Below are 27,989 nucleotides of genomic sequence, written 5' to 3'. Positions count from 1 at the left end.
ATCTGTGTGTGTGTACTGTACATCCCAAAGTTTTGTTTTTAGAAAGACTGATAATAATGGTACCAATATGCTTCTGTCTTTTCACAGCAGAGTTTTGTTTCCGAGTTAAGCAGCTTACTGCTAAAACTGTTGTTAATTAGATGCACATCTGTTTGGATTGTGAATTCCACCTTTCAGTTCGGTGGATTTTCTAAATCCGTTACAACTCACAACAAATTGGTGGTCTGTGTGACGTTACTGGATGGCATGAAGCTTCTCCACAGAAGCACCTCGACACCTTTAACCTCATTATTGTTACAGAGGAAAGTAGAACCTGAGGAGAAACAGACAGTGATCAGTGCTAAAGTAAAGCCTTTGATATGACTGGTCTGAGGTCTTTTTCATATGGTGACCATTTAAATTTAAATGCGATAATATAATGTCTGATGCAAGAAGTAACCTGAAGACTGCTTGTCTTTTCACATAGCTTTTTTTCCCCTCAATGCAGATTGTCAGTATCCCAGAATAGCCAGCTGTGTCAGCTCGGCCATTGTGGACAGATATGTATTTATGAAGCCTTGGGGAAATATGTAAAATATGGTCTGGGCTTTGTGTTGGGGGTATATCAGGGATCTGAATATTTTACGTATGAATTAGTCGGCTATAAAGGATCATGTTAATAAAGTCACAAGAGTATATTTAAATACAGAAAAAAAAATCATGTCCTCTTTTCAGTCATTCTGTTGTATAAAGAATCTTTTCTGTCGTCTGTATGATATTTATGTATCAAGCCAGAGCTGTGAATGTTTACCTCTAACATTTCCCCCATGCCTGAGCGGAGCTGCATGCTCTCAGCAGATAGATCCAGTCTGTCAGATAACGGCGGCTCTCTGCTGGGTGGGTTGGTGTTTTATGTAAGACACTGGTTCACATGTCAATGATCAAAACAAGCTTTTGACTCCTGTGCTCTGCTGCAGCACAGTTTATTACAATTAACTAAAACTAATGAAAAAACTGAAACCGAGAAAACATTTTTGTTAACTGAAATAAGTAAAAATAGGAATTGATGGAGGAAAACTAACTAACTGTTAGGATCCCGGATTGTTTGGTTGGGTTTTGTTCTGTTTCCTGCTTCCTCTTCTCTTTTTTTTTAGATCAGTCATGGTTTTGTTTTACTTTAGTTTGGTCCTTTCTAAGTGATTCTAGTTTATTATGTTTATTTCTTGTTCCTAGTCATTTCTTGCTCTCCAGTTCAATCTGTTTTTTTCAGTTCTGTGTTTGCATTCCTTTGGATTCATTGAATGTTTTCTGTCCGTGTTTTTTTGGTTCCTCATTTTTTCATTCAACATTTTTTCATCATCTACCCAACATCTCAGTCATTCTGCATTTGGGTCCACCAACCCACCTACAAATCATCACACTAACTGAAACTATATTGTGTGTTTATAAAATTAAAACATACTGAAATTATAGACATCCTTCATTTTCGTGTTTATGAATTTATTTATTAGCCTTTCGAACTGATGTGAAATTTATTTATTTATTTCTCCCACACAAGCAGTTTACATCAGCTGTGGATACATTGCAGTTCTCCACTCTCCTCATGGTGGCGCTAAAGCTAGTACACAAAATGGTGACAGCAGAAGTTGGGAGAAAACTCCAGAGTCAGCTGGTTGTTCAAAAATAATTTAATGCATTTTTTTGAAAATAATATCTTCTGTTGAGTATTCACCAATCCATTCATACATAATCACAATACAATACTTTGACCTTTTTGAATTGTGCACCTACAAGTATGAAGAAACTAAAACTACAACTGAAACTAATGAAACTAAACACTAATTAACTAATAATAACTAATAGAAATGAGCAAACACCCTATAAAAACAAATTAAAACTCACTGAAGTAGACAAACAAAAGATAATGAGATAAAACTAAATAAACTGAACTAACATAAAACACATAATTTATGAATTATAAAAAAAATAATAATTACTCCATTAGCAGATTTAGGTTCAGAGCTATATTTTGTTTTTACCAACATGTTTCATGCATCGCAGCCAGAAACCGGCCAGGAATCTGATTCAGAATCTGACTCGGATAAAGATAGTGGGAGGAGGGAAGGGGGGCTTCCAACCTGAAACACTTAGATCTCATCACCACAGATAAATCATCAAAATACAGGAGGACACATGTAAAATGCAAAACTTAACTCACAGTGTCTCAGTTACACTCTGCGATCTCATGAATTAGAGAAGCCCTTGGGTTCTGGCCGCGTTTCCCCCCCTGATCTCTGACAGAGCGGCTGGCTGTCAGTGAGGCTGGTGAAGGGCTCCTCATGCCTCTCTGATGATCAGCCGGGTGTGGGAGGATTGTTCTAGTTACTCATCCACTCATTTCCACTCCATTAGGTAAGGCAGAGAGCCTGCGAGTGAAACAGCGGAGCTCAAGGTGTTACGACAGAGCCAGTCTGAGACCAGGCAGGACGGCGTAAATAAATGCAGTGTCACAGAGTTAGCCTCGCCGTTCCACTGAGCCCCTCTGGGATTATTACCCAGATCACTCTACTGTAAACATTAGAGATATAAACATGGAGATTTTTATCAGAAAAGTGTTAGTATTCTCTAGCCTCTTTACTAGTTATATCTTCCTAGTACCACTTCACCTTGTATCTTTGACCTGATGAGCTCCATGCCTTGTTATTATATTTGTCAGCTATTTATTTCATTGACTATAGCCTATATTTTGGGTCAGTCATGCTGAAACACTCAATGTAACAATATTTTTCCTCCACCAGGCTTGCCAGTGGTTGACTACCTTTATTCCAAATGAAGGTTTATCCCACTAAAGCGAGTTGATTTCTGATCATCCGACCATGAAACAGGAGACCAGAAGTCGCCTTCGCCTGGTGAGGTTTGTGCAAAGCGGCCTTTTGTCTGCATGCATGGAGTCCAGCAGGATTCTGTCTGTCTGGAGATGTTGCCTCCAGCATGGAGGGCCTTGGCGCTTACACTTTCACCTCTCTTACTGCTTAACTCAATTCAAAAAATACTTGTTTTATCCAAAAAAGGGAAATTAAATGTCATAACTCATATAATCCAAATGTTTTGAATGGAATAGAATAGGATAATGGTGCTGACTTGATGAAAACAGCTGTTCCCAGTTCATGTTTGTCATCCTGATCAGCCAGTGGAAAAATACTTTTTAAACCTTGCAGACACTTTTAATCATGTGTCTGGTCCGACACAAGAAAGCGAAAACACACTTGATGTTCGATTTTAAAGGTTTCTGACGCAACATTTTCTGATCATATTCCTGTTTTATTTGCGGCTACTCTCACCTGTAATGTAGTTAAACTTTGCACTGTTGCCTCATGCTGTCGTAAGATGCAACTGTAGAGTCCTGAAAATATGTTAGGAATGTGATCATGTTAAATTAATAGGTATAATTATCTTATTGGACAAGCATCTATTTGATTTAGTATTTAGTTAGAACAATTCATTTGGTTTATGGCTAAATATTTGCTCAAACTACTTTAGTTTTTTTTATTTCATAGATTTCTGTCATGATAATACTCCTTTAAGAAGGACACAATACATGATTCAATACCTGCTGCCTCTGATTGGTTGTTTTTGAACAAGAGCGTTAAAGCGTTAGACAGCAGTTGCATTTGGAGGAGGTGCAGAAGCTGGATTTTTTTTCACAGATCTCTCTCACAACATGCTGGCAGTTTTAACAAATATGGAAAAAAAACAACATATTTTTGTAAGTTACTGACTGCAGCATTAACTTCCACTGCTGCTCAGGTCTCAGCTGCTTTCAATCAGACACAACTGTGTCACTGAGAGCATGAAGAACGATGCAGAGGTTCTTTTATTCCACCTGCCAGTTACTTACAGACACCGTGGCACCATAAAACACAGGAAGTCTAGGACTAAATGCTGGTTGAATGACAACTCGGTCTGTCACACACTGGTGTCGCACAGCTGAGAGCAGGGCCGTGCAGAGACCTTTGGAGGGGCAGGGCTCAAATTTTAAAAAGGGGCACATTGAACAAAAACTCCGTACAATAACATAGCAACAACCCATATTAATCAAGAATCTAATTGGATCCTATTATATCATTGCCATCATGTGGGGAAATGCAAAGCAAATGTATATTTTCCCCAAAAGATATAAAGTTTCTGTTTCTGCTGCTGACAGTCCTGGAGGGCTGAGCTGATCTGAGACTGTAGCTGTTAAACAGACCAGAGGAGAGAAGGTCAAAGGTTATAAAGTTATGAAATAAGCTAATTTGCTGCCATTTTACAAATTAAGCCCTAATAATATCTATTTAACCTCTACACGATGCTAATCAGAGTTTAATGATGGATAAAAGAGACAGCTAACGATGCAAATCAGGATGTTAGAAAACCCAAGCATAAAATAAACCACTAGTTTTGACGGACAACTCAGTCTACCAGATAAGTTCTGATACGAAGTTCTTTAAAATGATCGTAATTCCTGAAGACTGAACTGAATAGACGCAATAATATTTACTCGGATTGCGTGCAGGCGGACACGTAAATGTTGCAGATAACAATCAGCGCCCTTATCAAGGATCAAAACAAGCTGATGTTTTCTTTGCTAAACAGTTGAATAATACATATGTTAAGTTATATTATTTACTTTTAAAGGGTTTTAACCAAGTTTGTGCTTATAACAGGTCAAGGTTGCAATGAAGTTAAATTGCAACTTAACTTCATTGCATTTTAAAATGAAGTTAAGTTTTATATTCAGACTATCAAAGACTGACAGAAAATAGATATTAAAACAATTGAAATCTGTATTGCTTCAAATGAACCCGTAGCTTTTTCTTTATCTTGAATATGTTTATCTGTATTTGATTTTCTGGAGGCAGAACAAATGAGGCATAACTCTGTCGTTATGCAGTGTGTCTGCGCATAAAGTTAAAAAAAAACATCTCCCCCAAGGTGTCCCGTTGGTGGACACCTTCGGTGAGGGATGCCATCAGGCTGAAGAAGGAGTCCTATCGGGCCTTTTTGGCCTGTGGGACCCTGGAAGCAGCTGATGGGTACCGGCGGGCGAAGCGGCATGCGGCTCGGGCGGTTGCTGAGGCAAAAACTCGGGCGTGGGAGGAGATTGGAGAGGCCATGGAGAAAGACTTCCGTACGGCTTCGAGGCGATTCTGGTCCACCATCCGGCGTCACAGGAGGGGGAAGCGGTGCAGCACCAACACTGTTTATAGTGGGGATGGTGTGCTGCTGACCTCTACTCGGGACATTGTGGGCCGGTGGGCAGAATACTTCGAAGACCTGCTCAATCCCACCAACATGCCTTCTATTGAAGAAGCTGAGCCTGGGGACTCTGGGTTGGGCTCTCCAATCTCTGGGGACGAGGTTGCCGAGGTGGTTAAAAAGCTCCTTGGTTTCAGGGCTCCGGGGGTGGATGGGATCCGCCCGGAGTTCCTTAAGGCTCTGGATGTTGTAGGGTTGTGTTGGCTGACGCGACTCTGCAATATCGCATGGACATTGGGGGCAGTTCCCCTGGATTGGCAGACTGGGGTGGTGGTCCCCCTGTTCAAAAAGAGGGACCGGAGGGTGTGCTCCAATTATAGAGGGGTCACACTCTTAAGCCTCCCTGGCAAGGTCTATTCAGGGGTCCTGGAGAGGAGGGTACGTCGGATAGTCGAACCTCTGATTCAGGAAGAGCAGTGTGGTTTTCGTCCTGGTCGTGGAACACTGGACCAGCTCTACACCCTCAGCAGGGTCCTGGAGGGTGCATGGGAGTTCGCCCAACCAGTCTACATGTGTACAAACAGCAGGTTTCACTTAAAATTTTTAGGGACTGCTGGTGTTATCAGAAAACTTTGAAAGCTGCTGAAAGCAATTGTTTCTCTGAAATGATTCAGTCTGTCTTAAGCCTTGTGTTTTCTTGTGTTTTGCCTTCATAATGCCCCACAGACTGTCTGTGTGGAGTCCTTCCCAACTGTGTGTTAAAATTTTCTTCATGTCTTTATTGATACGACTCCGTCTATCAGGACTTCAGTCCTTTCAGCTCATGATTCTTCAGTCTCGTAACCAGATATTGCTGTTTTTGCAAGCTTGAGGCCGATGTCTCATTGATTTTTTTATTTCAAAATCCCTGAGAAAAACCAACTAATAGTTTATCTGGAAAAAGCATAAAATTCTTGAGGTTTTCCAGTCTTGTTTTAAAACCTTCCACTGGACTAAATGAGCTCTTTTAAGAGTCTTCACTGCTATATTTTTAGCAACTGACTCCAGCTGTGTCAGTCTGTTATTCTTGTGCTTTTAGTTTTAGCTGCTACATTTGACATGGTGCACCGTGAGCTTTCAGTTCCCCTCATCCTAGAACAAAACCGTTGGCCTGTTTTCATTAAGCGAATTTATTTTTGTCATTTCAATTTACGCACTTTTATGGAAACACATCCACTTTGAATCAGCAGCTAGTCTTTTCCTTTGTGGCTGTACTTGTTCTTTATGTCTTCAGATTTCACTAAGCTCTGCTGTTTCACGTCATTTTCCTCATTTCAGGCTCACTGGCTGCTTAAACATTTTAAAGTCAGTTTTATCCACCAATGGTCTCGCCTCACCTTTCCTCAGCCTTATAGGTATTGAATAGGGGTATAACAGTTTATTGATGTAGGACTATGTCTCTTAACATCTATTATTAATCCTTTGAACTGTGTGTTGATGGAGTTGTTGTTAGGCTTATAGAGCAGAGGACATGGTGTGGATTCCCCAGAGGCAGTCAGGCTCTGGTTGCAGCCCCTCACAGCTCCTCCCATCGTATGTTCTGTTGAGTCTGTAAAAACATGTCTAAGGGTTTGTGCCTCGAGTGCAAAACTGTTTTTGTGACAAGCGAGGCCATAACGTCACCTTGAGGGCCAGTGTGAGAGCCGGTGACATGGTGGAACTCGGCGTCGGATTAGATGGGAACAACATTAATCACCCTGCTGTCCCTCTGTGCTACCAGGACATTGATTCTCATTTGTCATGCTGTTATGGCAACCAGCAGGAAATAAAAACAGAAAAGATCACAATTATTCATTTGTGACCTGCAGTGATCAGTGATCTGGGCTTGTAGGTCTTTGTAAAGTTTGGTCTTATTTAATTGATTTGATTTAATTTCTGGTTTAGTTCATGCATAGTTAGAATTCTCCATTTATTCATTCATACATGGACTAACTCTGCTGTAGCTGGTGATACAACTATTTATCCCTAGCAAGGTCTTGATCAGAGTCAGATTGGACAAAATCAAGATTATTGATAAGAAAATCACACTCAGTGTTTTCCTCCATCTTGTGTTCAGCGTTTTTCTTGGATTGATCCTCTTACTGCAGCTTCACCTGTTGTACAATACTCACAAATCTAGTGGGAGGAACTCTGACTTAGCTTACTGACTTGATAGCCGCCTTCAGAGTATTGTCAATGTAGACTTGGTCAGATTCATTTTTGTTGTAGAACTTTTTAGGAGGATCAGCCGGTTGTCGGAACCCTTGGCAAAGATTGTTTTGAGTTCTGTGATAATACTGCATGCTAAACCTTTGGAAATGAACAAACAATGTAAGATTTTTACATACAGTAACTGTGCTGCAGGCCTGTCTGCCTCTTCCATAGAGCTGCATGCTTTCCATTGAAAAGATGATTTTGTTGGTCTCTCAGTTGTGTGGACTTTGTCAATTTTGTTGTAAAACAGGAACCGTGACAATCATATTTCATGTGTAGAATGACCACACTTGTCAGACATTCAGACTTTGACAGAAAAGAAGCGAATAGATGGAGAGATACCTAACGACAGGATTGCAAAACTTTTGGGAGCCACCAAAAAAAAGTATTTCCTGTTTGCTTCAGCTCACCGATTCATTTAGAAAGCGGATGAGGCTCCTGGCTCAAGGCCTCCGACATGACGCCGCAGGAGGGCAGATAACTAAGGAGGAAGAGCTTTGTGATGAGTGGCTGCTTGATTTCTCGGAGTCTTGTTTCTGTCGTGTGGGCCTGAAACCCCCTGAGGTCATTAGTGTTTGATTTTTGCATTGCATGCTGACTGCTTTCACCAGATCCTTTAGGGCAGCCTTCTTCAAGCAATTACACATCCACATTTAATCAGCACTATTTAAAAGTCGGTTTCTATTTTTAATTTATGTCGAAATGGGTCAAATTTTGTGTGAAAATCTGGTCAATAATGCATGAAATGCTGCAGATCTGTAACCACGCTGCGTCTGTGATAAACAACAGCCTGTCCAAAGTGATGGACAGCGACAGTCACATTCAATGAGCAAAAAAGTGCAAATATGCCCTCTGTGTTGATATGGCGAGCGTAGAAACTGAGCTTCTGCTTGTATTTATTACTTCTTGTCCTTGAATTTGTCCTCTCCTTGGATCTTTTGGGCTCCCTTCCCAGCATGTGAACCACGTCTCCCTCAGGCTCAGGCGGACGCTTCGGTTCCCAACACATACACAAAACCTTCAGGACTCTTCAGCCGCTCTGATCGTCTGTGTCTTCCGCCGTGGTGAGGAGCTGCAGCCTCTTGGCCGACGGGATGCGGAAGCGACGACGTGACGTTAAAGTGATGGTGGTCGTCGATCGGGCCGCTCCGTTTCAGCATCAAGTGAACCACGATGCGGTTTAATCCAAAACGGATTAAAAGCTCCACTATCAGGCTGTCCCAGTTCCACACTCACACAGCTGGAGTTATTTATATCTCTGTAGTCTTGCACTACAACAACAACAAAATAGCATTCTTGGGATTTTGTTTATCTTTAAATGCTTCTTGTGGTCTCATCAGAGAGCAAAGTAATAACTGGCACAGATGTCTAAAGCCTAATCTTCTGACTATTCTGTTTTCAAAGTGGTATAAACAATTGTTTTTGTTCAGATAGTTGTTTAAAGAAGCCAGTTGACTCCCTCAATCAGCTCAGTCTGTCATGTTGAAGGACGTTAGAGGACTCCGCAAAGACCAATTAGAAATAAATCAACCAATTTTCTTCATTGGACAAGAAACAAACCGAGCTGAGGCTGTAAAAGCCAAATACGATCGAACTGGCAGCCAATCAGCTACTCAGATGTCATTTCAGATTTAAACAATGGAACAATTCTATTGAAAAGGAAGACGGTCATTTTTTTCAAACATCAGAATAAACTACTGCATGTCGGCCTGCAGGGAGATTTTTCATCCTTTCTGGTTGCATTAGTCAACTCCTCATGACACAAGTCAGATCCAATTTATAATTTTTCATACTTTTAGCACCATGATTGGAACAGTTTCTAAACACCATCAATAAATTCCTGTGAAAAAAAGCATAAAGCCACATGTTTGGCTTGATGATATTTAATTAAAACTAGGCCTGTGGTTGGCTCCTTTAATGTTTAAGTGATTTTCAAATGACTGAAGGTAAAAGCACCAGAATATTTTTCTATTTGTGGATTTTGGATTATATTATATGACTATTGGAATTAAACCATTCCATGGTTGCTGCCATGTTGGAAGCTAAACTCTGTCCCAGTTTCCAGGTGTTTGTCGTCTTTAGCAGCTGTTCTGGTTAGGATGTTCTGTTCTAGGGTTTGATCCTAAAAGGTTCTAAATAAAAAGCACTAAATTGCTCAAGCAAAATATAAATCTTTTTTTTTTTACGTTGCATGTTGTGGATGATCCACAAAGATTCCACCTGCAATTTATTACATGTGCAAAAGTGGTGCAAACCACCCTGTTTAAATGAGGATTTTGCATGTGCTACTGGATGACTTATCTCCATAGAAGCTACACCTGGTCTGGAACCTGATTGGTTGGGATTCCTTCCTGGAGGAGGGCGTCGGCTGACATGATGCTGACATCACCTAATCGTTCTGCTTCTCCTGCTGTAAACTTTTTACTTTCAAGAAGATCTAAATAATCATCAGTTCATCAGTTTCTGTCTTCTCAAACCTCCAGTCGGTCTTGGCAGATGGCCGCTTATACTGAGCCTGGTTCTGGTTCTGCTGGAGGTTTCTTCCTGTTAAAAGAGAGTTTTAAGTTAGTCAATGTGTTTTTCTTTTTAGCTTAATGTCATAAAGAATGTCCCCAGGCCAGTTGCATTCATCTGTTCCACTCATACATTTTTCCGTGCCAGTTTGCACCTGTCTTTCAAATGTTCTAAATATAGACTCAAATACAGCACCTGCAACCTGATCCAGTCTGAAAAATCACATTGCGGGTTGTAAGTCTTTACATCTGCACATCTGCATCCAGTATTTTGAGATTTGTGATGATCAAAAAACACAACGATACTGGTTGTGCCTGGTTTGGACCTATTTATATAGACCTATAGGCCTCAAAATGTTTTGCATGTAAGCCAAAATGTTCAGCTGCAGTATTATTGCTGCTTTCTTTGCAGGTTTTCTGTCGCCTGCACGACTGCAGCAGAAGAGAATCAGGATAGAATGAAGCTGTAGAGTAGAGATATGAAAACATGAAACCAATCTGAGCAGAACACAGAGAAACATGAAGGAGACACAATAAACCATGAATAAGACAATCTGATTAGATTTGTTAAAACCTGTGATCAGATTTAATCAGATTAAAATAATGTGCAAATTCTGGTATGTTAAGGATTAAAATAAAATTAATACAAATAGGTTATTAATTAACTGGTAAGGCAGAAAAAACACCTTTCCAAATCTAAAATTTTACTCATAATGTGAAATATTTGAATCCAAAACTTACAGCCTTCAATGTAGAAGCAAATTACTTTCTATGACAAAACTGATATCTTGAATTGTGAACCCAAAGTGGCCGAGCAGGTAGAAAGTAACATCAGCAAAATGAATCCTGTTCCAAACAAAGAAGATTCATTTTAACATGAACTCTGTCTCTGGTGCATTTTTTGGTGAAAACATGCTGGATGTTCATTCAGTGAATTTGAGTTGCTGGAAAATATTGCAATTAGGTCAAAGTCGCGTCACTTCAAAGTAAAATTATTCACATCACTGTAAAAGCTGCTGCTGCTGCAAAGTTATTTTTAGAACGTTTCTTTTAAAGAGTTACTCAAGTAAATGTTACCACCCACTTCCATTGTTACATGACACAATGGGAACAAGTTCAAGGGGGATGAATACTTTTTCACAGCACTGTACTTGTGCTTTTCCTGGACACACTTGTTCTGACAGAACAGAGCTGCAGCAGCAGCAGCTTCATGAGGTCATTTAAAGTCACGACTAATAGGAGAAAAACCTAAATACCAAAGGCCACTGTCTGCAGGCTGAGGCAACGTTTCAGAGCAGCAGGCACCTCTGTCCACCTGCATGTCAGAAAAACATCCATGTTTCCAGTTAAATTACATTTTTAACCTAACATTTTTGTTGCATGATTCGTTTTCTATTTAAAGATCTAGTATCTTTAGAAGGTCCTTATTTCCTGCAAATCTGCAAAGCTACCTTAACAATATCAGTAATTACATAGGATGTATAAACTGAAAGGTTGACATGAGGTGCAGGACGCTGCGTCCCTCAGGTCCTTCCTCCGGTCTCTGCGATTTGCTTTGATGTTCATGTTCTGCTCATCTGGTGGACATGGATCTATCATCCTGAGTGACACTTTGCTATTTTCTCCAACTCGTCCGCTTTTCATATTTCTATAAAGTTTAAAGTTATTCAGACATAGATACTGATAGATAAACAGTTCAGCTACTGGCTTGATGTGGGAAAGGAAACAAAAGGTTACAGAACAATGAATATATCCATTTTTTCTTTCTGTTTCAGTGATGAGAAAAGGAAATAAGGGAGCTGATAAAGTAAGAACATTTGTGTTTGTTTTTCTCTGCTTTTACAAAGCTTCGTGGCAGTAATTCTTATTTTGTTGTAGAGCCGATTTATTTCTCTTTAAGTGGTCCCACATTTGAAGAGTAGAGCATGTGTCGATGCCAAACAGTTTATCCCGCTATTGACTCCAGTTGGTGTTTGTTAGTTTGACTGGATGATGGAAGTCTGAAGGATCAAGACATATTGGTGATTTAACAGTCTTCACTGAGCAGAGACGGGCCTCAGTGATGCTTAAGCTGTTTGGCAAACGCAGAGCGGTTTCTCTAAGTTGTTCATGGTTGCTGCCAAAATCCTCAGCTCTCTCAAAAACTGTGGCAGAGGGAAATCAACTAGCTCTCCAACGATATAAGACAGTGGTGAAAAGGCTCATGTCATGGAATAAAAATGTTCTCACTTTTTCTGCTCAGTATAGAGCGGTGTGAAAAAGTGTTTGCCCCCTCGCTAATTTAATTTCTATTAAATTGTGCTGAATGTTCTGGATAAATCACATAACATGAACCTCATAGTGCCGCCTGCCTTATCCAGAGGATCAATCATCTAATTTGGTTTATGCACATTCAAGATGAGTTGATTGTTTCCATGTCATGGTCACACCGATACAGAATGTCTATCATCTTATTCTTATTCATATTAATCAGTGATATGCATCGCGGCGTAGTTGTTTGAGCCTTAAAGGTTTAAATCGTGGCTCTGGCCTGACTGCATGTTCTACCCGTACATACCTGGGTTGTCACTGGTCACTCACAAAGGTCAAAAACATGCACTCAGTGCATAATTAGGTTTTCTAAATTGCCCTTCGGTATGAGTGTATGAATGCCTGGCTGTGTGTTTCTCTGTTGCTGTGTGACAAACTGGCGTCTGTCCACGATGTGACCCCACAGAGACAGAGTGGATGTACTGCCACTCTGCAAAGATTAAGGAGCTATTGAAAATGGATGGATAGATAATATGAAATTGTAGGCACAGCGTCTTGTCAATATGGTTGAAGTGTTAGTCCAGGAATTATGAAAATGAATAAAGGCTCAGTTTGCCTGAAGTGGGGGTGTCTGCAGTTGGTCCTTAATGTCCGCATCCTGCAGGCTTTAGTTCTGTCCCCCATCAAATGTGCGTGAAATTCAATATTTAGTCAATATTCTGCTAATGGAAATAAAAACATAATTTTGCAAATGCGGTGTTTCATTTAAATACAAAAGTGAAATTAAAATGACACATGAATAAGTTTGTTCACATAAGTCATTAAAAATATGATGCTCCATGATCCTCAAACTACTTCCTGTCGTTTTCTTCTTCATGGTTTGCGCCTGTAGCAACATCTGGTTGTTCATCATGTGATGTGAAAAAACTGTTTCCATTGCAGTTCTACAAAGAAAATCAACTTCAATAGGGCTGAAAAACCCACCTCATCCCAGCACCAAAACTCTTTATTGAAAACAAGAATTTTTCAAAATTGTCATATTTCCATTGAGCAGATTTATTTTTGAAATATCAAATTGTGCAATTATATAGCTAATGGAACACAGATAGTGTTCTGCAGAGGCCTACTAACAAGACATCATTTGATCCAGGTCTTTTGAGACGGAGAGAGGAGGACAGCATGCAGGATGCTTCCCTTTGAGGACAGACTTTGTACACTCCTGACCTAATGTGTCTTATATGATGCTAAAATTCACCTTTATAAAGATGAACTGAAGAATGGGATTCATTATACGTTTGATTCCTGTTTTTAGAGCAGCTGACAGAACTTCTACCTGCAGCTAGAAACATCTGCTGACCCGTGAAAGCCGCTGTGATTCACCACAGTCACTGCTGAGACGTTTCTGCTGCATGGAGTTTGTCATTGTGTCCATATGCAAACAGTCACAGTAAATATTTGTAGGCCAAACTTATTTCTGCACTTGTGTTATTCATCGGTGCAGCGCGTTCAGGAGTGAGGACAATGAATTTCACAGCTTGTCACCTCCAGAGAGCCATGCAGCTCTTTGACTCCACTCTAACTCTGCTCTGCTCTGTTTACAGGAAACTACACTGAGATGCATGAATCATAGCACAAAGTCCTGTTCTGTGTTGTACTGCTCATCCATGCGTTTTCTAAGAGTGAGCCAAGTGGGACATCCCATGCGAAACGCTCTTGTGGCTTTCATTAGTGCACGATCCTGTCCTGTCACAGTTGTAAAGTGGAAGAATGAAGTTCTGGTTGTGGAACAGGTTCATAAAAATAATACAGGTACCACTCAATATACTAAGCACAAGGAAACTCATAGCACTGTGTGAATGCAGCGGATTGGTTGAATATCCAGTATCACAGGCGTGTGATTTAGTAATGGGACGAAAACCTGAAGCTCACAGCCATTTGAGTTAACCCTCAAGCTCAGAGTTTTCTGTCACTGACTTTTCTCCAGTCATAGAAAAGAACATTTTGGATTTTTGTGATCCAGAGTATTTGTCACAATCTGCGCTTTTCAGTTCCTTATGAAAAGAAAAACCTCAGGGTTCTTACGGGCATCAGTACCTGTGTTTCCATAAACCACACATAGTGTTCCGCAAACTGAAATTATAAAAATAAATTTGCTTAAAGGCAGCATGGCAATTTTAAAAAGTTTTCGCACTGGAATGAGGTAGTTTTTCAGCCGTATCAAAATAGATGTGTTTTGTAAAACTGCAATGGCAATGAGTCACATGATCAACAGAGTTCATATTTAATCATTTAACACTTAGTGTTAGTAAGTGTAAAGTGACTAACTCCAGATAGATTTAGTACTTGACAGAGTTAAGGTACCAACTCTCCAAAAAAGATTTAAACTCTCTCTCTCTGGTTTGGACCCATGTAGACACTTTAAACATGTTGAAGTCAAACCTGAGTGATAATTTGGGCATGCAGGGTTTGCTGTGTATGGTCCGAGACCAACACATTTACATTCTGTGCATCTAACAATAACTGACACTCAATAGGGAGACACATGCCTAAAACAGCACGTTTAAAAATCTACTTTTATAAAAAGCTCCAAACCAAAGTCACCACTCAGACTCAATGTCACAATGTCTGTATACCTAATTTCAGATCAGTCCTATTGTCCTATTGTAGTCTGCACAGTTCAGATCCTCCAGGTGACTGAACATGTTCAAGTAAACAGGATTGTGTGTACATGCTGTGTGCAGGAACAACAGCGCGGCAGATAGCAGGATTTCTGATGAATGTTATCTGGGGTGGGTGGAAGCGGGTGAGTCAAAGCGGAGGAGCAGCAACACCTGCGAGTGTGTCTCATTCTTTGGCAGCTCCATCCCTCGGGGGCCACAGCGAATGGCAGAAAAGATCGAAAATGCAGCGACAGACGGAGCTCTGCACACACAGAGGATGGCAGCAGCAATGGTGACAATCAACTGATTGCATTCATGCATATGTACAGCGCTGGGAAACAAGTTCCTGTGACAGGAAGTAATTAGGTGAACCACATCATTCAAAAGCTTGTAGAACCAATCTGAGCTGTAGTAACTGTCGTTTTCTCTCTGACTTGATTAGTCTTTATGCTGTGCTGTTTTGGACATTCGGCTCTCTCCTCATAGAATAATGTTTCAGTCCTCTGCAGGTGTCAAATATATAAACCTTTACAGGGTTGTCACAATACTAAAATTTCAAATTTGAAATTGATACTAACAAAGATATTCAATAACTTTTTTAATGGTATTGATAAACCATGGCAAGTGGTGTATCGATGCCATTTCCCATAGCGCCAGGAAATTTTCATGAAGGGACAGGGTTCTTTCTAGCTAAGAGCAAAAAATGATGAGTGATCAATGGTGAATGCATGATACACTTTTTCACTTCCGATACCGATATTTGAGATTTAATATCGGTTCATACCGATCTGATACAGAAAAGCAGTACTGAATTGACTTAAAATGTTTCTTTTTTTGAACACAGACACACATATACTGAGTTATAAATTCATTTTTTAACTCTGCACCGTACAGCGCACTTAAATACACCAGAGTTCGGTCAACCAGGTTGAGGTGGCTTGTTGCCAAGCTGATTCCACTCAGCCTCTTCACACAGCATCATCAAATCAAAGTAAAGGTTTAAACTCACTGAGAGAGTTCATCAGTATCTCCTCAGCACCAACTCTCCTCCATGGAGGTGAAGACCGGCCATGAAGTGCACATCCATCATGGCTGTCTTTTTAGAGCATGAAGCCCTGCCGGGTCCAGAGGGTAGCCAGGTTCTTCTGTCAGGATTTGAGGGATGAAAGGACCCAGACAAAGATCTTCATGAAGTAACAGACTAATAACAACACAGGCAGACCAGATCACATGAGGTGAGGTGCATGAGGGTAGAATCCAGCACAGAACCCAGGAACTGGCAGGTGTGAATACACAATCTGTGTTTCCATTACAAATGTGCAGAGATCTTCGTTTGTATTCTGCTAATGTTGCAAAAACACAATTTTGCAATTACGATGGCTGTCTGTAATGTCTACAATGCATACAATAAGACCAGAAAGAGTAAATGTACCTCTGACTTTTCATACATATAAATTGATCAGATAGAAGTGTTTGCTCCCTATGGAATCAAATGAAATTCCCTCTATATGGAAATGTGTTGCTGGATTGAAGGGTTTGCTCTGCTATCAGGAAAACAACCACAGGATCGTCTCCAACTCGTCTCTTCTGATCAGGTTTTCAGCAACCCATGTAACTGAAAACTGCTTTAGAATGAAAGCATTTCTGTGAACCTCTTCTCACAGATGTTAGCATGAATATTTCCATTTTCTGTGCCTTTGGGCGCTTTTCTTTCATGTCTATATCCTTGCCAGTCACTTGTCCTCTCTGTCTGCCTCAGACGTGTCCGTGCACTTTGCTGCAGGAGCTGATTTGGGATTAAGGTTGGAAATTGTTCCCTCAAAAGTTCTTGAAATACTTTTGATGACAGTCAAAGACTCTGCTGATCAAAAACAAACCAAAGTCCAGAAACACCAGCTAAAATGCCAGGTTTCTGGGGTTTAAAGAAAAGAGACCACGATACAGTACATACAGACCCAGGCTGACAAGACACAAGCAGAAATGGTCAAGATAATTACAGCAGTGACTAAACGGAGGAGTGAAGGACAAGGACATCAGAATAAAGCAGAAAATTAGTCATTTTCTCATCAGTTCTCCCCAGCAGCTGAATAGAGGTTTTATTTGACAGACCTGTGTAATGATTTTCTTCCATGACATTTGCTCGTTGGAGACTGTCTTCCTGTCCATTCATCTTTGGTCTTTCTTGTCGTCGCTGGTGTTTTTTTTTCTTTTATTTGGTTTGAATGTCGCCGTCTGGGCAGCAGACTGCCTGAATCTTCTGCAGCTTTGAAGTAAGTAGACTCCCAGGCCTCATTTTAGATTTCCTGTCAAAGCGAAAGGCAGTGCTCACTGTGATGGTTCAGCAGAAGTACACTCAGATCAAGTTTTTCTTGCTTCATCTACAAACAGAGTATCCCTGGTGATCCAGGCTGCATAATGTGCCATAAACCAACAATGCTGTATATTAATGAGTGTCTGTGGGGGCTGCAGAGCAGCTCTGCTGAGAGTAAACTAAAACAGGCAGAAGAGAAGAAGAACAGCATGAGCTAATTTATTCAGTCCCTCATCTCCACTGATCTTCTTCACCTTCTCCCACCTGGTGAGCCGTCCTCGTTACTCTGCATTGTTTTTCTGTTTTGTTGCAGGAAACTGCTGATGCAGAGCCGATCCACCGGGATGCTAACAGAGAGGAAACAGCAGGACAACTTCTACATTTGAATTTCCGCTTGTGTCAGACATGCTTGTGAAGCTCCATCAGACGTTCCTGAATCCTGCTCATGACCTGTGCTTCCTCTCTGCTTCCTCCTCCTCTTCTCTCCTTGTCCTCCTGTCATCTCCGTTCTGATCCCCTATACGAGTTCAGCCACAGCCTCAGGCCTCCGAGTTGAACCCACCAACCCATCCCATCCGCTTCCCTCCCCGTCTTCCATCCACCTGCCATGTCTAACGACACAACCTTCTTGGAGGCCACTGATTGGTTAGACACCTCCCAGTGCCCGCCCTCAGTAGGCGGCGCTACGTTCCTGATTGTCGCATACAGTGCAGTCATTGCAATCGGGTTGCTGGGCAACGCAGGCCTTGTATTTATCATCACGCGGCAACAGGAGTTGCGCAACGTCACCAACATCCTGATCGCCAACCTGTCGTGCTCGGACATCCTGATGTGTGTGGTGTGTCTGCCGGTCACTGTCATCTACACGCTGATGGACCACTGGGTGCTGGGGGAGGCCCTGTGTAAGGTCAGCAGGTCACACCTGATGGGAAGATGGATGCAGCGCTGCCTTCCAAACGTTTTCATAACCTTTGACCTTTTTCACATTTTGTCACATCAGAACAACAAATTTCAGTACGTTTTTTTAACATTTGATGTTACAGACCAACACAACATGGTGTGTAGTTATAGAGAAGAAGGAATGTATCCCATGAGGACTAATGTCTCAGCAAGATCTAGAGAAACCCATCCATGTATTTATCTTTAGTGGTGTTATCTGCTAGCTAGTGCTTTACAGAGACTGTGAATTTGGAGCTGTCATTTCAGCCATTGCAGAACCTCCCATCACCATTTGCTTTTTTATTCATCCACATAACTCAGTGGATGGACAAACTGAGCCTAGTAGAGAAAATCCCCACTATGTCAAACTGCCACGTCTGGTTCCCCCGTCAAAAATCACAGCTCTGCCACAAATTGGTTTCCTCTTCAAAACAGATGATGCAAACACAGAGTAACACAGTTCACTAAATATAGATTCAACACAAAGTAAATATTCCATCTATATGCAGATTTTGTTTTAGAAATGAATGATTATCACTGAATGCCTTAACTAGACACGTGTTTGTTCTGGCCTTGTCCAGGTGACGCCCTTTGTCCAGTGCATGTCTGTGACCGTGTCCATCTTCTCCCTCGTGCTCATCGCTCTGGAGCGCCACCAGCTGATCCTCCACCCCACCGGCTGGACCCCCGCGGCCGGGCACTCCTACCTTGCGGTGGGCCTCACATGGCTGGTCGGCTGCTTCATCTCGCTGCCCTTCCTGTCCTTCAACATCCTCACTAATGACCCCTTCCAGAACATCAGCCTGCCCTCCAACCCGTTCAGGTGAGGCTGAAGGTTTTGCCACAGACGGATCTTAATGTGAGATTAGATAAATGTACATGAATAGAATCGACGCAAAAGTTCAACACACAGCAGGCTTTAAAAAGTGCTGTTTCATTTGACATGGAGAAGGACACTAACAGGCCTCTTGATCATTTTGGCCAACTTGTGCAGGTGAAAAACAGATAGAGTGAGCTTAAAAGAAAGCAGTTTCATTTTTGCTTTGACTAAATGTGTTTTCAGTCTTAAGTCCCAAGACACTTTTAAGTGTCTAACTGATTCCTTCATCCCAGTTTGACTCAGAATCTGGGTTAAACACAGTTTGTCACACCCATTTTTTATTTCTCAATAATTTTGAAGAAAACATTTATCATTTTCCTTCCATTTCAAAATTATGTTCTATTGTCTGCCACATGCAATTAAAAATAATTACATGCACAAATATAAAAATGCAAATACGTGAATATTTTTGCAAGGCAAGATGTTGATGCTAAATGGATTTTGGTAAGCACAGGGCTGGAGCATCATCCTGTCTTCAGCGGTTTTCTCGGGGCATGCATCATTACCTGGCATAATATGAACAAGCTGGAATTGAGGTGGAAGGAAAAGGAGCCTGCTGAGGCCATTTTTATGCTCATTAGACTGTGCAGTGCAACACTCGTGATGCTTTCCCCATGAAATGATGTTTGCTCATACCCCTGATGCAAACTAAGAACACGTTTCAGAATTTGAGGATACCTCCTGGCACACACAACCCACGAGAATTACCATGGGGAGTGAAGAATGGGCATGAAGTAATAATTAGAGCAGTGGCAGCCAGAAACACAAACCCAACTTAATCAGATCAGGAAATAGTAATTCAAATGAGCTCAGCCTTTAAGGAAACTTTCAAGATCATTTTTCCTCTGTGGTTAGTGAGTTGTGTTGAGAATGAACCCAGAGAGCCATGCTGGCTGGTTTAATAAATACGGGTAAAGCTGTGCTGCTTACACATGGCTCACACAGCAAGATTTTTATTCCAATTTTAGACCCAATTCTACCCTTCCAACAATCTTGCAGGGGCAGTATCATTTATTATCCAGGCACTTAGTGGCATTTTATAGCACAATCGAGTAACTATGTTAAGTTCAGTTGTTGTAAAAATGCTGCACGTGTCAAATATGACTTAAAAGAAAATTGACTTCGGAATTCAACATCTTGAAATTGGGCCTCTGTCTCTTTAAATATTCCTGGTCTTTCTAAACTCCACCTTCAGCAAGTGATCTCAACATGGCTCCTCTATTAACCCTATAACAATGTTTAAACCAGTTTCACCAGGCGTTTGCTAATTGCTGTTGGCTAGTCTGAAGGAGCTGAGTGGGTTTAGTGGTGGGGGAGGTCTGCTCCGTAAGGAGGAAGCTCAGAAACTTGGAAACTGCAGCTCTAAGGAGGAGCTGCACCTCGGACCCAGGCGTTTTGTACAGCTGAATGGTTGCCATGGAGATTAAAGGGTTTCTCAAACATGCATGAAAGAATAAAATGAGAATAACAACATAACATAATGTAAAGCTCAAAAGAGTAGATTTAACATAAAACTTCCCCTTTAAGATAATCTTAGTTGATATTTCTGCTGTGTGCTATAGCTGCCTATTTTATTATTTTGAAAATATAGTATATGTTAATAACATGCACAGTGGAAACCATCTTCTCACTACAGCAGACGCTGACATCCACCATCTTTCTTATTGCTGCTCTCTGAGCTCCAGCCAATGAGTGCCAAGGAAAATGAATGATGCGTCTGGATTGGTTGTTTTGCAAACAGCAGTCAGTGGTGTGTCCGGTAGCATCGCGCCCAGCTTCCCAAGATGCATTTTATTTCAAATATTTTAAATATGCTGTATGAAAAAATTCTTTAACAGGTGGCAATATAAAATATTTGATATGGGGGCGTGCCGTGGTGGCGTAGCAGTTAGCGCGACCCATATTTGGAGGCCTTGAGTCCTCGACGCGGCCGTTGCGGGTTCGACTCCCGGACCCGACGATATTTGCCGCATGTCTCCCCCTCTCTCCTTCCCCGTTTCCTGTCAGCCTGCTGTCATATAAGGGACACTAGAGCCCACAAAAAAAACCCTGGAGGGGTAAAAAAAAATAAATTGATATGTCTGTGATTAGGTGAATCTGAAATTTCTGAACAGTGAATATGCAGTGTAATCATGTTAGCTTGCACCACTCCAAAGGTTTCTGATAACGTCACTTCAGTACAAAATCTGGACTGACCATTCAACCTTGCCACAAAAAGGTTGAAAAAAACACAATTTCTTAAAGTTTATATTTTGAAAGATATTTTTTTATTTTTTTCCTAACATGACCAAGGGACCATTTGATCTGCATGGAGTTGTGGCCGTCAGACAAACATCGGCTTGCCTACACAACCTCGTTGCTGATCTTCCAGTACTGCCTGCCTCTCCTTTTGGTGCTGCTCTGCTACCTGAGGATCTTCATCCGCCTGAGACGCCGCAGGTCACACAGCTACACTCTCCCTCATGCACTTCAAAAGTCTTCTCACCACAGGTGTCTTTCAATCCACTGCTTTGACACCACGTTTTTGTACTCAGTCAACACTATTTATGTCTCATATTGTTGCGTAATCCTGCCTGAGGTGAAGCCTCAGCAGTGAACAGTGTAGTAATGGGTACATTCTGTATTGTGCAGGGACATGCTGGAGCGCAGCAGGAGGACTCGGGGAGCCCAGAGGATCAATGTCATGCTGCTAGCCATCGTCATCGCGTTTGCTCTCTGCTGGCTCCCTCTGAATGTCTTCAACACTCTGTTTGACTGGCATCATCAGGCCCTGCCGAAATGTCAGCATGACGCTGTCTTCTCCGCTTGCCACCTTACAGCCATGGCCTCCACGTGCATCAACCCCGTGGTGTACGGCTTCCTCAACAGCAACTTCCAGCGGGAGCTGAGGACGACGCTGCAGCGCTGCCAGTGTGGCACCCGGGCAGGCGAGAGCTATGAGAGCTTCCCTTTGTCTACGGTGGGCAGCGAGGGCATAACAAAGGCCACTTCGCTCAACAGGATGGGATCAGTGTGTGTCCCCTCACCCAGACCTGAGATCAGCTCCGCTCTGCTGTCCAAAACATTACCGGCTAACTTGTAACAATGCGGACCGAAGAATTCTTTGACAAGATCCTAAGCGGAGTGGTTGTTATTACATCAGTTGTGTGTAACTGATAATGATCAACGTTGAGCCAGTTCAACACTGTCCTCACTTGAATTTGGCTGAAAATGGTCTAATTCTATTTCAAGCTAATATTTGACAGCGTATTACTCTTGTTGTGACTGATCATCATCTCAAAAGTTTGAAGACTGTGGATGCAACTTGGAAGTCCAGAACCCCAAAACTGAGGAAGCTGAAGGACCTGGACTGTTCTGGTGTAAACCATGCAACCCTCCTGGAAAGGTTCAGCTTTCCAGTTACAGCCGTTGTGACAGATCAACCTCATACCAGACATTTTAATGTTTTGGTGAAAAACACATTTTACTGTTTACACACATGAACAAAATTGCTGGTACCCCACAATCACCACTGAAATAACCTGAAACTGACTAAAGTAAAGATGAATAAAAAAATGACTGAAAATTAAAAAACAAAAATCAGGGTTTGCTTCTGAATTGTGATTCACCAGAATCATTTTGAAAATAAACTAAGGAAACCACAATGAACCACAGGAAGCAAAGGAGAGATTTGTCACAGGAGATGAGAAAGAAAACATGCTAAAGGTAAAGGCTACTGGAGCATCTCTAAGCAGCTTGATGCTCAATTGTATCAATTATTGAGGGTAATTGATGACAGGTTGAAGAGCAGAAGAATACAAATAGAAACCAAAGAGCCCAGAACAACCTCCAAGCAAATTAAAGGTAGACTCCATGGTCAAGGTCTATCAGATTGAACAATACATTTTGTCTGAGCCAAAGTGGACTTCATGGGAGAAGTCACTGTTAAAACCAAATCACCCAAAAGCGAGACTGGAATTTGCTATATTGTATATTGACAAGACACAGCTCTCCTGGGAAAATGTCCTCTGGACAAACGAGACAATACTGGATGTTTTTACCAAAGCACATCAGCTCTGCATTCAGAGACCAAAATTGATTCATACCAAAAAAAAAACATACTATGAAACATGGAGGAGGCTCAGTTCTGATCAGGGGCAGCTTTCCTACATCTGTCAGTGGGTTCAGGACACAATACAATTGAGGCATTTTGGACAAAACTCAACAACCTTGTCAGAAAACTTGGTCTCAGTTGCAGGTCATGGGCCTTCCAACAGGACAACGGCCCAGACACAGCTAGAAACACCTAAGAATGGCTAACAACGAAATATTACACTATTCTGTACCGGTCCGTTTCAAATGGCTGGTACCAGACGTTCACTAACAGAGGGATACCAACAAGTTTGTCCACGTGAGTAACAGATGAACATGTTTGTAAGTGCTGAGGCTTTGTTTATCATTGTTCATTCTTTAAAATATCTTTTTGTGGCCTTTTTTTTGAAAGTTATCTGACAGGAAGAGGGCAGAGAGTAGCAGGCAGAGATGAGTGTAGAATTTGGGAAGACCATGTTGAGATCTCTTCCCTCTGTATACGTTTGCGTTGCTGTATTGGCAAATGTTTTTTTTTAATATATGTGGAAAGGAACAGCTTTTAAGCTTTTTAAGGAAAAAATGCTAAAAGGAAAAAAAACAGCTAGAAATTGGTTACAGTATTCTTTCTCTGCAGAAAATAAATTATGTAATAGATCAAACTCGCTACATCATTACGTCGGTTCAATGCGTGTTACAATTATACAGAGCAGGTTAGTTGTTTATCATTATCTACACCACCATAAGATAAATAGGGGAATTAATACCATACCAGTACAAATATGATAAAGTGCCATAAATTTGTTTTTTCCCCATTCGGACGTTGCAGCATAAACCATGATGTGTCATCTGGTCCCGTTTGGATACATGAAATGTTCTCAATAATTTCAGACTATCATATTGTCACTTTCCTAAAATGTCATTTTTTGGCAGAAAGATGATTTAGAAAAAAAATCACTTTTGGAAAAAAACCAAAAAGATGTAGGTCATTATTTCAGGAAGGTGACATTATTGCTTCTGTTGAATTTGCATAATTAAGGTTATCTTGTTTTGTAGCCTACATCAGTGTTGTAGTACTCGAGATGCTCTCCGACTCGACCGCATTTGGTGTCGGTCTTGGTGACAAGTCGGTCTTGGCGCCCGAGGCCGTACAGTACAGTGGCGCAAAAAGTGGGTATGCACTTTATGCAACGCATGGGGGCGCTGCACTGAGGGGGCGCAAAAACGATGTGGGGAATTGTTTTTCTAGTCACCATTTTATGTTAACAGCTGTTTGTGTATGAAATGATCAATAACAGAGGAACAGCACTGATTAGGCGCAACTAAACTCCCATACAGGTAGCTTGTGCAGCGGCCCTTCTAGAACCCGCTGAGGCGCGTTTTTTTTCTTTTAAATTTGAATTGTAGGAACAGGGAGCTAAAGATGGGGCACAGGAAAAAACTCCGGGGCACAAAACAGAAGAGGGGGAAAGATAAAGATGTTGGAGAGACAAAGAAAAGCTGTTCAAAGTGGTTGAAAGACAGAAGGTAAGTAACGTCAGTGTATCAACAAGAGAGTTGTAAATATTCAGGTTAGCTTAAGCTAGCCTAAAATGACAGGTGGTTGTTGTTGTCCCGCCCCGTATTGAACCAATACAGGACACGATTTATTCTGTATTGCTATAAATGTCTGATAGACACACCTATCACACACACCTCAACAATAAGTGTAATAATAATGACCGAAACAAAACACGGGCAATATTAAGGTCAGCTAAATTGTGGTTTCGGGACTTAAATAGGACCCCCCTAAACCACACGAACTGACGCTGTTGTCATGGTTACCTAGAGACGGACTTTACGCAGCCCATGTTCGCATACACCTCAGAAAGTATGTAGTTGTGCCCCTGCTGCAGTAGCTATTATTATTTTTATTTTATTATATACATTGATATAGCAAATAAATAAAACAGAAGAACGAAAGCAGGCAGAGCATGCTCAATGCTCATTGCTCTTTGATTGTTTTTGTCACCTGCCATATGACACAGGTCATGTCGCAGACATTACAGCTTTGTGCTGCCTGGCTTCATGCAGCGGGAGAGACGGCGAAAAGAGTCACGGTGTGCGACTTGTGCTTGGTTACTTCTTGCTTGTTGCTCCTTGGTCAGTGTTCATAGTTGAGTGTTGTTAACAGTTAGTGCATTGCCTCAATTACTATGTTTAATGGTGCAGACAGAGGTAGTTTCTGACATGAATGATACGGGCAACCGCCCAGGGCGTTATCTTGTTAGGGATGGCATGAGACCACCGTAGATTGTATCACAGAGATGGAAGCAAAGCAGAACAAAAAGTTTGTTCTGCTTTTAATATTGGTTCAATTTATTTCAGCTCTAAGTATTTAATATCTAGGTGTTTTTATGGGAATGTAAATCTTTCAGATCAATTTGATTAGTAATTTTGATCATATTTCACATTTTATTGTGTCATGTAGTGCGGGGCGCTGGTCTTGGTCTTGTCTTGGTCTCGGGTTAGTTGATCTTGACTGCAATACTGGCCTGCATTACTCTAGAGAAATGTGACATGGGTAAATCTAAGTGATGTTAGTTTTTAATATAGTATAGATGATTGAATGTATTAATAATTTTACTCTAACATCAGCAGATCTGCTGATGGCATTGACCTCCCACTGGTGTGAAGTAGCTTTGTTTTTAAAGGTTAAGTGAACAGTTGTAGTAAGGTTCACCTGTTTCTACCTGAGTTATCCAGGTACAATGTTAAAAATTTATTGTACAACTTGTGTAAACTTGGACAATTTTTACAATAAATCTTTATAAAAATGACAAGCCTTAGTGGGAACTTTGAAACACTTAAGCTCACTAGTATTTATTTGGATGCAGTGGTAGAACTCTAGTCACCATCACTGTACTGTAACTTCACATTGTAGATGCTATTAGTGATCATCTACTGAGTTCTGTATGAGCTGCTTGGACCAGTTTGATACTTGAGTCATTCAAGTGGCTGAATTTTGAATAGAACATTTCTGTGATGATACATATGACTTATGACGATACATATGGCTGTTACTGACACTCTTTAGTCCTATTTTGTCTCCATGACGTAAAACCTTGTAGGGTTGTTTTAAATGTTAAGTTAGCTACAATGCTGAGGTTTAAGCACCTTCCTTATCCATGAATTTCTCATTTTGGTAGGAAAATACATGAAGGTATTTCAAAGTGTGAGACATATACCAGCTTAAAGCATAATGAAAATTTCTGAGCCATTCAATACAAACTATGTCCATGACTGGTGAACTGAGGGCTCATAGATATCTCCCACACATTTTGCTAAATCTGAATTTTAGCCTCTGGTCAGTTTGAAGAACAGAAATATGCACATTTGTAAAGCAACATTAAAATTCAATGTCGGTAGCCTTGATGAGAAAGCCAAGCCAATCTGATACAACCAGATAAGTAAAACAGTTTCATCACTTCTCTCGCTCTCTCTCTCTCTCGCTCTTTGTCTGTTTGTGCTGGGAAAACAGTATTTGCCCCTTTAAATATTTCTTCTGTTTTTGCATCTTTCATTGCACCAGCAACAAAAGGCGTGGTCTTCAGGGGGATGGTGCCTATCTCCAAAAGCAGTTTACATCTGTGTTACATCTCTGTAACCTGTGTGATGTAACACAGGTTACATTGTGGACAGGTCACCAGTCCAACACAGGCCAAGGTCATCAAATTTTACAATTAATCTAAAAAGATCTGAGTAAAGACACATAGCAATCTTCAAATGATAGTTGCCTTTAAAAGCTATGCTGGCCGTATGTGTATACATAGTTCCACTTCCTGTCGCCCTGCATTTCTAATGTATTGACTGTGATCAACCATAATACCTATAGACCGTCATTATTTGAGCTGAAGTGTTCTTGGGTTAAGCAGCAAGATAAGCATGATACAACAAATCCATCACTGGCTCAAAGGAATGAAATGATATATATATGTATATAATTAAGTAAGGATACCACATATGAACTATTGTGCTCATTCATTCATTCATTCAGAAGTGCCATTGTCCTGAACTGAACACAGCTGTTAAATAATCCTACTAGACCAACTGAACTCGTTTCAAGAAGGTTTTTAGATTTTAGACTTCAGATAAATGATGTGATAATGAAACTTCATTGCTCCACTAAATACTGTCTTTAAAAATATGCTAATGCAATTCATTTTTTAAATATCTGCAAGCTAACACACTGGATCAAACACGTTCTATGTTAATGGTGAAGAAAACCCTTTTAGAGAGCGACTTAAAGTAATATTGATTTATAAGGGAGTTGAACGTGTTAGGGAATGTGTCGGTAGCTTAACAAGTTGAATCTATTTCTAAAGGAAGGAAAAATGGCTGCAGAGTGAATAAGCAAATGAATGTCATTGTAAGATATATTTATGAAATCTGTACAATATTCAGAGGTTTTATTTTCCAGGTGTCTGATCTGAGCCGTCTCTTAGTTCTTCTTTGTATTTTCTCATGCTGTGATTTTTGAATGTTTGTCATAGATGCTGTATTACTGTACATGAGCTTATGTGTGATTTCATTTGTGAAGAAAAGATACCAAATAAACTACTGTCATCCATCCATCCATCCATTTTCTAACACCCTTGTCCCTAGTGGGGTCAGGAGGTGCTGGTGTCTATCTCCAGCTACGTTCCGGGCAAGAGGCGGGGTCACCCTGGACGGGTCGCCAGTCTGTCGCAGGGCAACACAGAGACATACAACAAATGCACACACACTGTGCATTTCACACACAAAAAATTGTTTTAATTTGAGTTGTGGTCTAATTTGCTGTGATGGCCTCGTATGTGTGGATTACTTGGACTCCTTCAGCCTCACCCTGTCATAGACAGAGGGTGATGGACAAAAAGCTTCGCTACGCAGACCATTTA

At 41.0% G+C, this 27,989-nt stretch overlaps 1 protein-coding gene and 1 long non-coding RNA gene across 5 annotated transcripts in view; both read left to right on the top strand.

The window, feature by feature from the left end:
* Positions 1-24,504, top strand: part of LOC102229021 (neuropeptide Y receptor type 1-like) — a 41,017-nt gene extending 16,513 nt beyond the window's left edge. Inside the window, exons 2-6 of one of the 4 annotated variants that reach the window (XM_023338824.1) lie at positions 2,778-2,888; positions 17,497-18,090; positions 18,704-18,945; positions 21,295-21,492; positions 21,634-24,504. In XM_023338824.1, the coding sequence (XP_023194592.1) occupies positions 17,791-18,090; positions 18,704-18,945; positions 21,295-21,492; positions 21,634-22,084 (1,191 nt within the window). In that variant the 5' untranslated portion in view covers positions 2,778-2,888; positions 17,497-17,790 and the 3' untranslated portion in view covers positions 22,085-24,504. Of the gene's footprint in view, positions 1-2,777; positions 2,894-17,496; positions 18,091-18,703; positions 18,946-21,294; positions 21,493-21,633 lie in introns of all 4 variants that reach the window. The other 3 variants (XM_023338823.1, XM_023338822.1, XM_005812587.2) reach the window with 3 other exon arrangements.
* A 1,002-nt stretch (positions 24,505-25,506) lies between these two features.
* On the top strand, positions 25,507-27,679 carry LOC111609468. The gene is made up of 2 exons (XR_002753138.1): positions 25,507-26,701; positions 26,736-27,679. It is a non-coding gene; the product is annotated as an uncharacterized LOC111609468 (long non-coding RNA).
* The last annotated feature ends 310 nt before the right edge of the window (positions 27,680-27,989 follow it).

The sequence above is a fragment of the Xiphophorus maculatus genome, chromosome 8 (assembly GCF_002775205.1).
Source record: "Xiphophorus maculatus strain JP 163 A chromosome 8, X_maculatus-5.0-male, whole genome shotgun sequence".
Taxonomy (NCBI): domain Eukaryota; kingdom Metazoa; phylum Chordata; class Actinopteri; order Cyprinodontiformes; family Poeciliidae; genus Xiphophorus; species Xiphophorus maculatus.
This window is presented reverse-complemented; position numbering and strand designations above follow the sequence as displayed.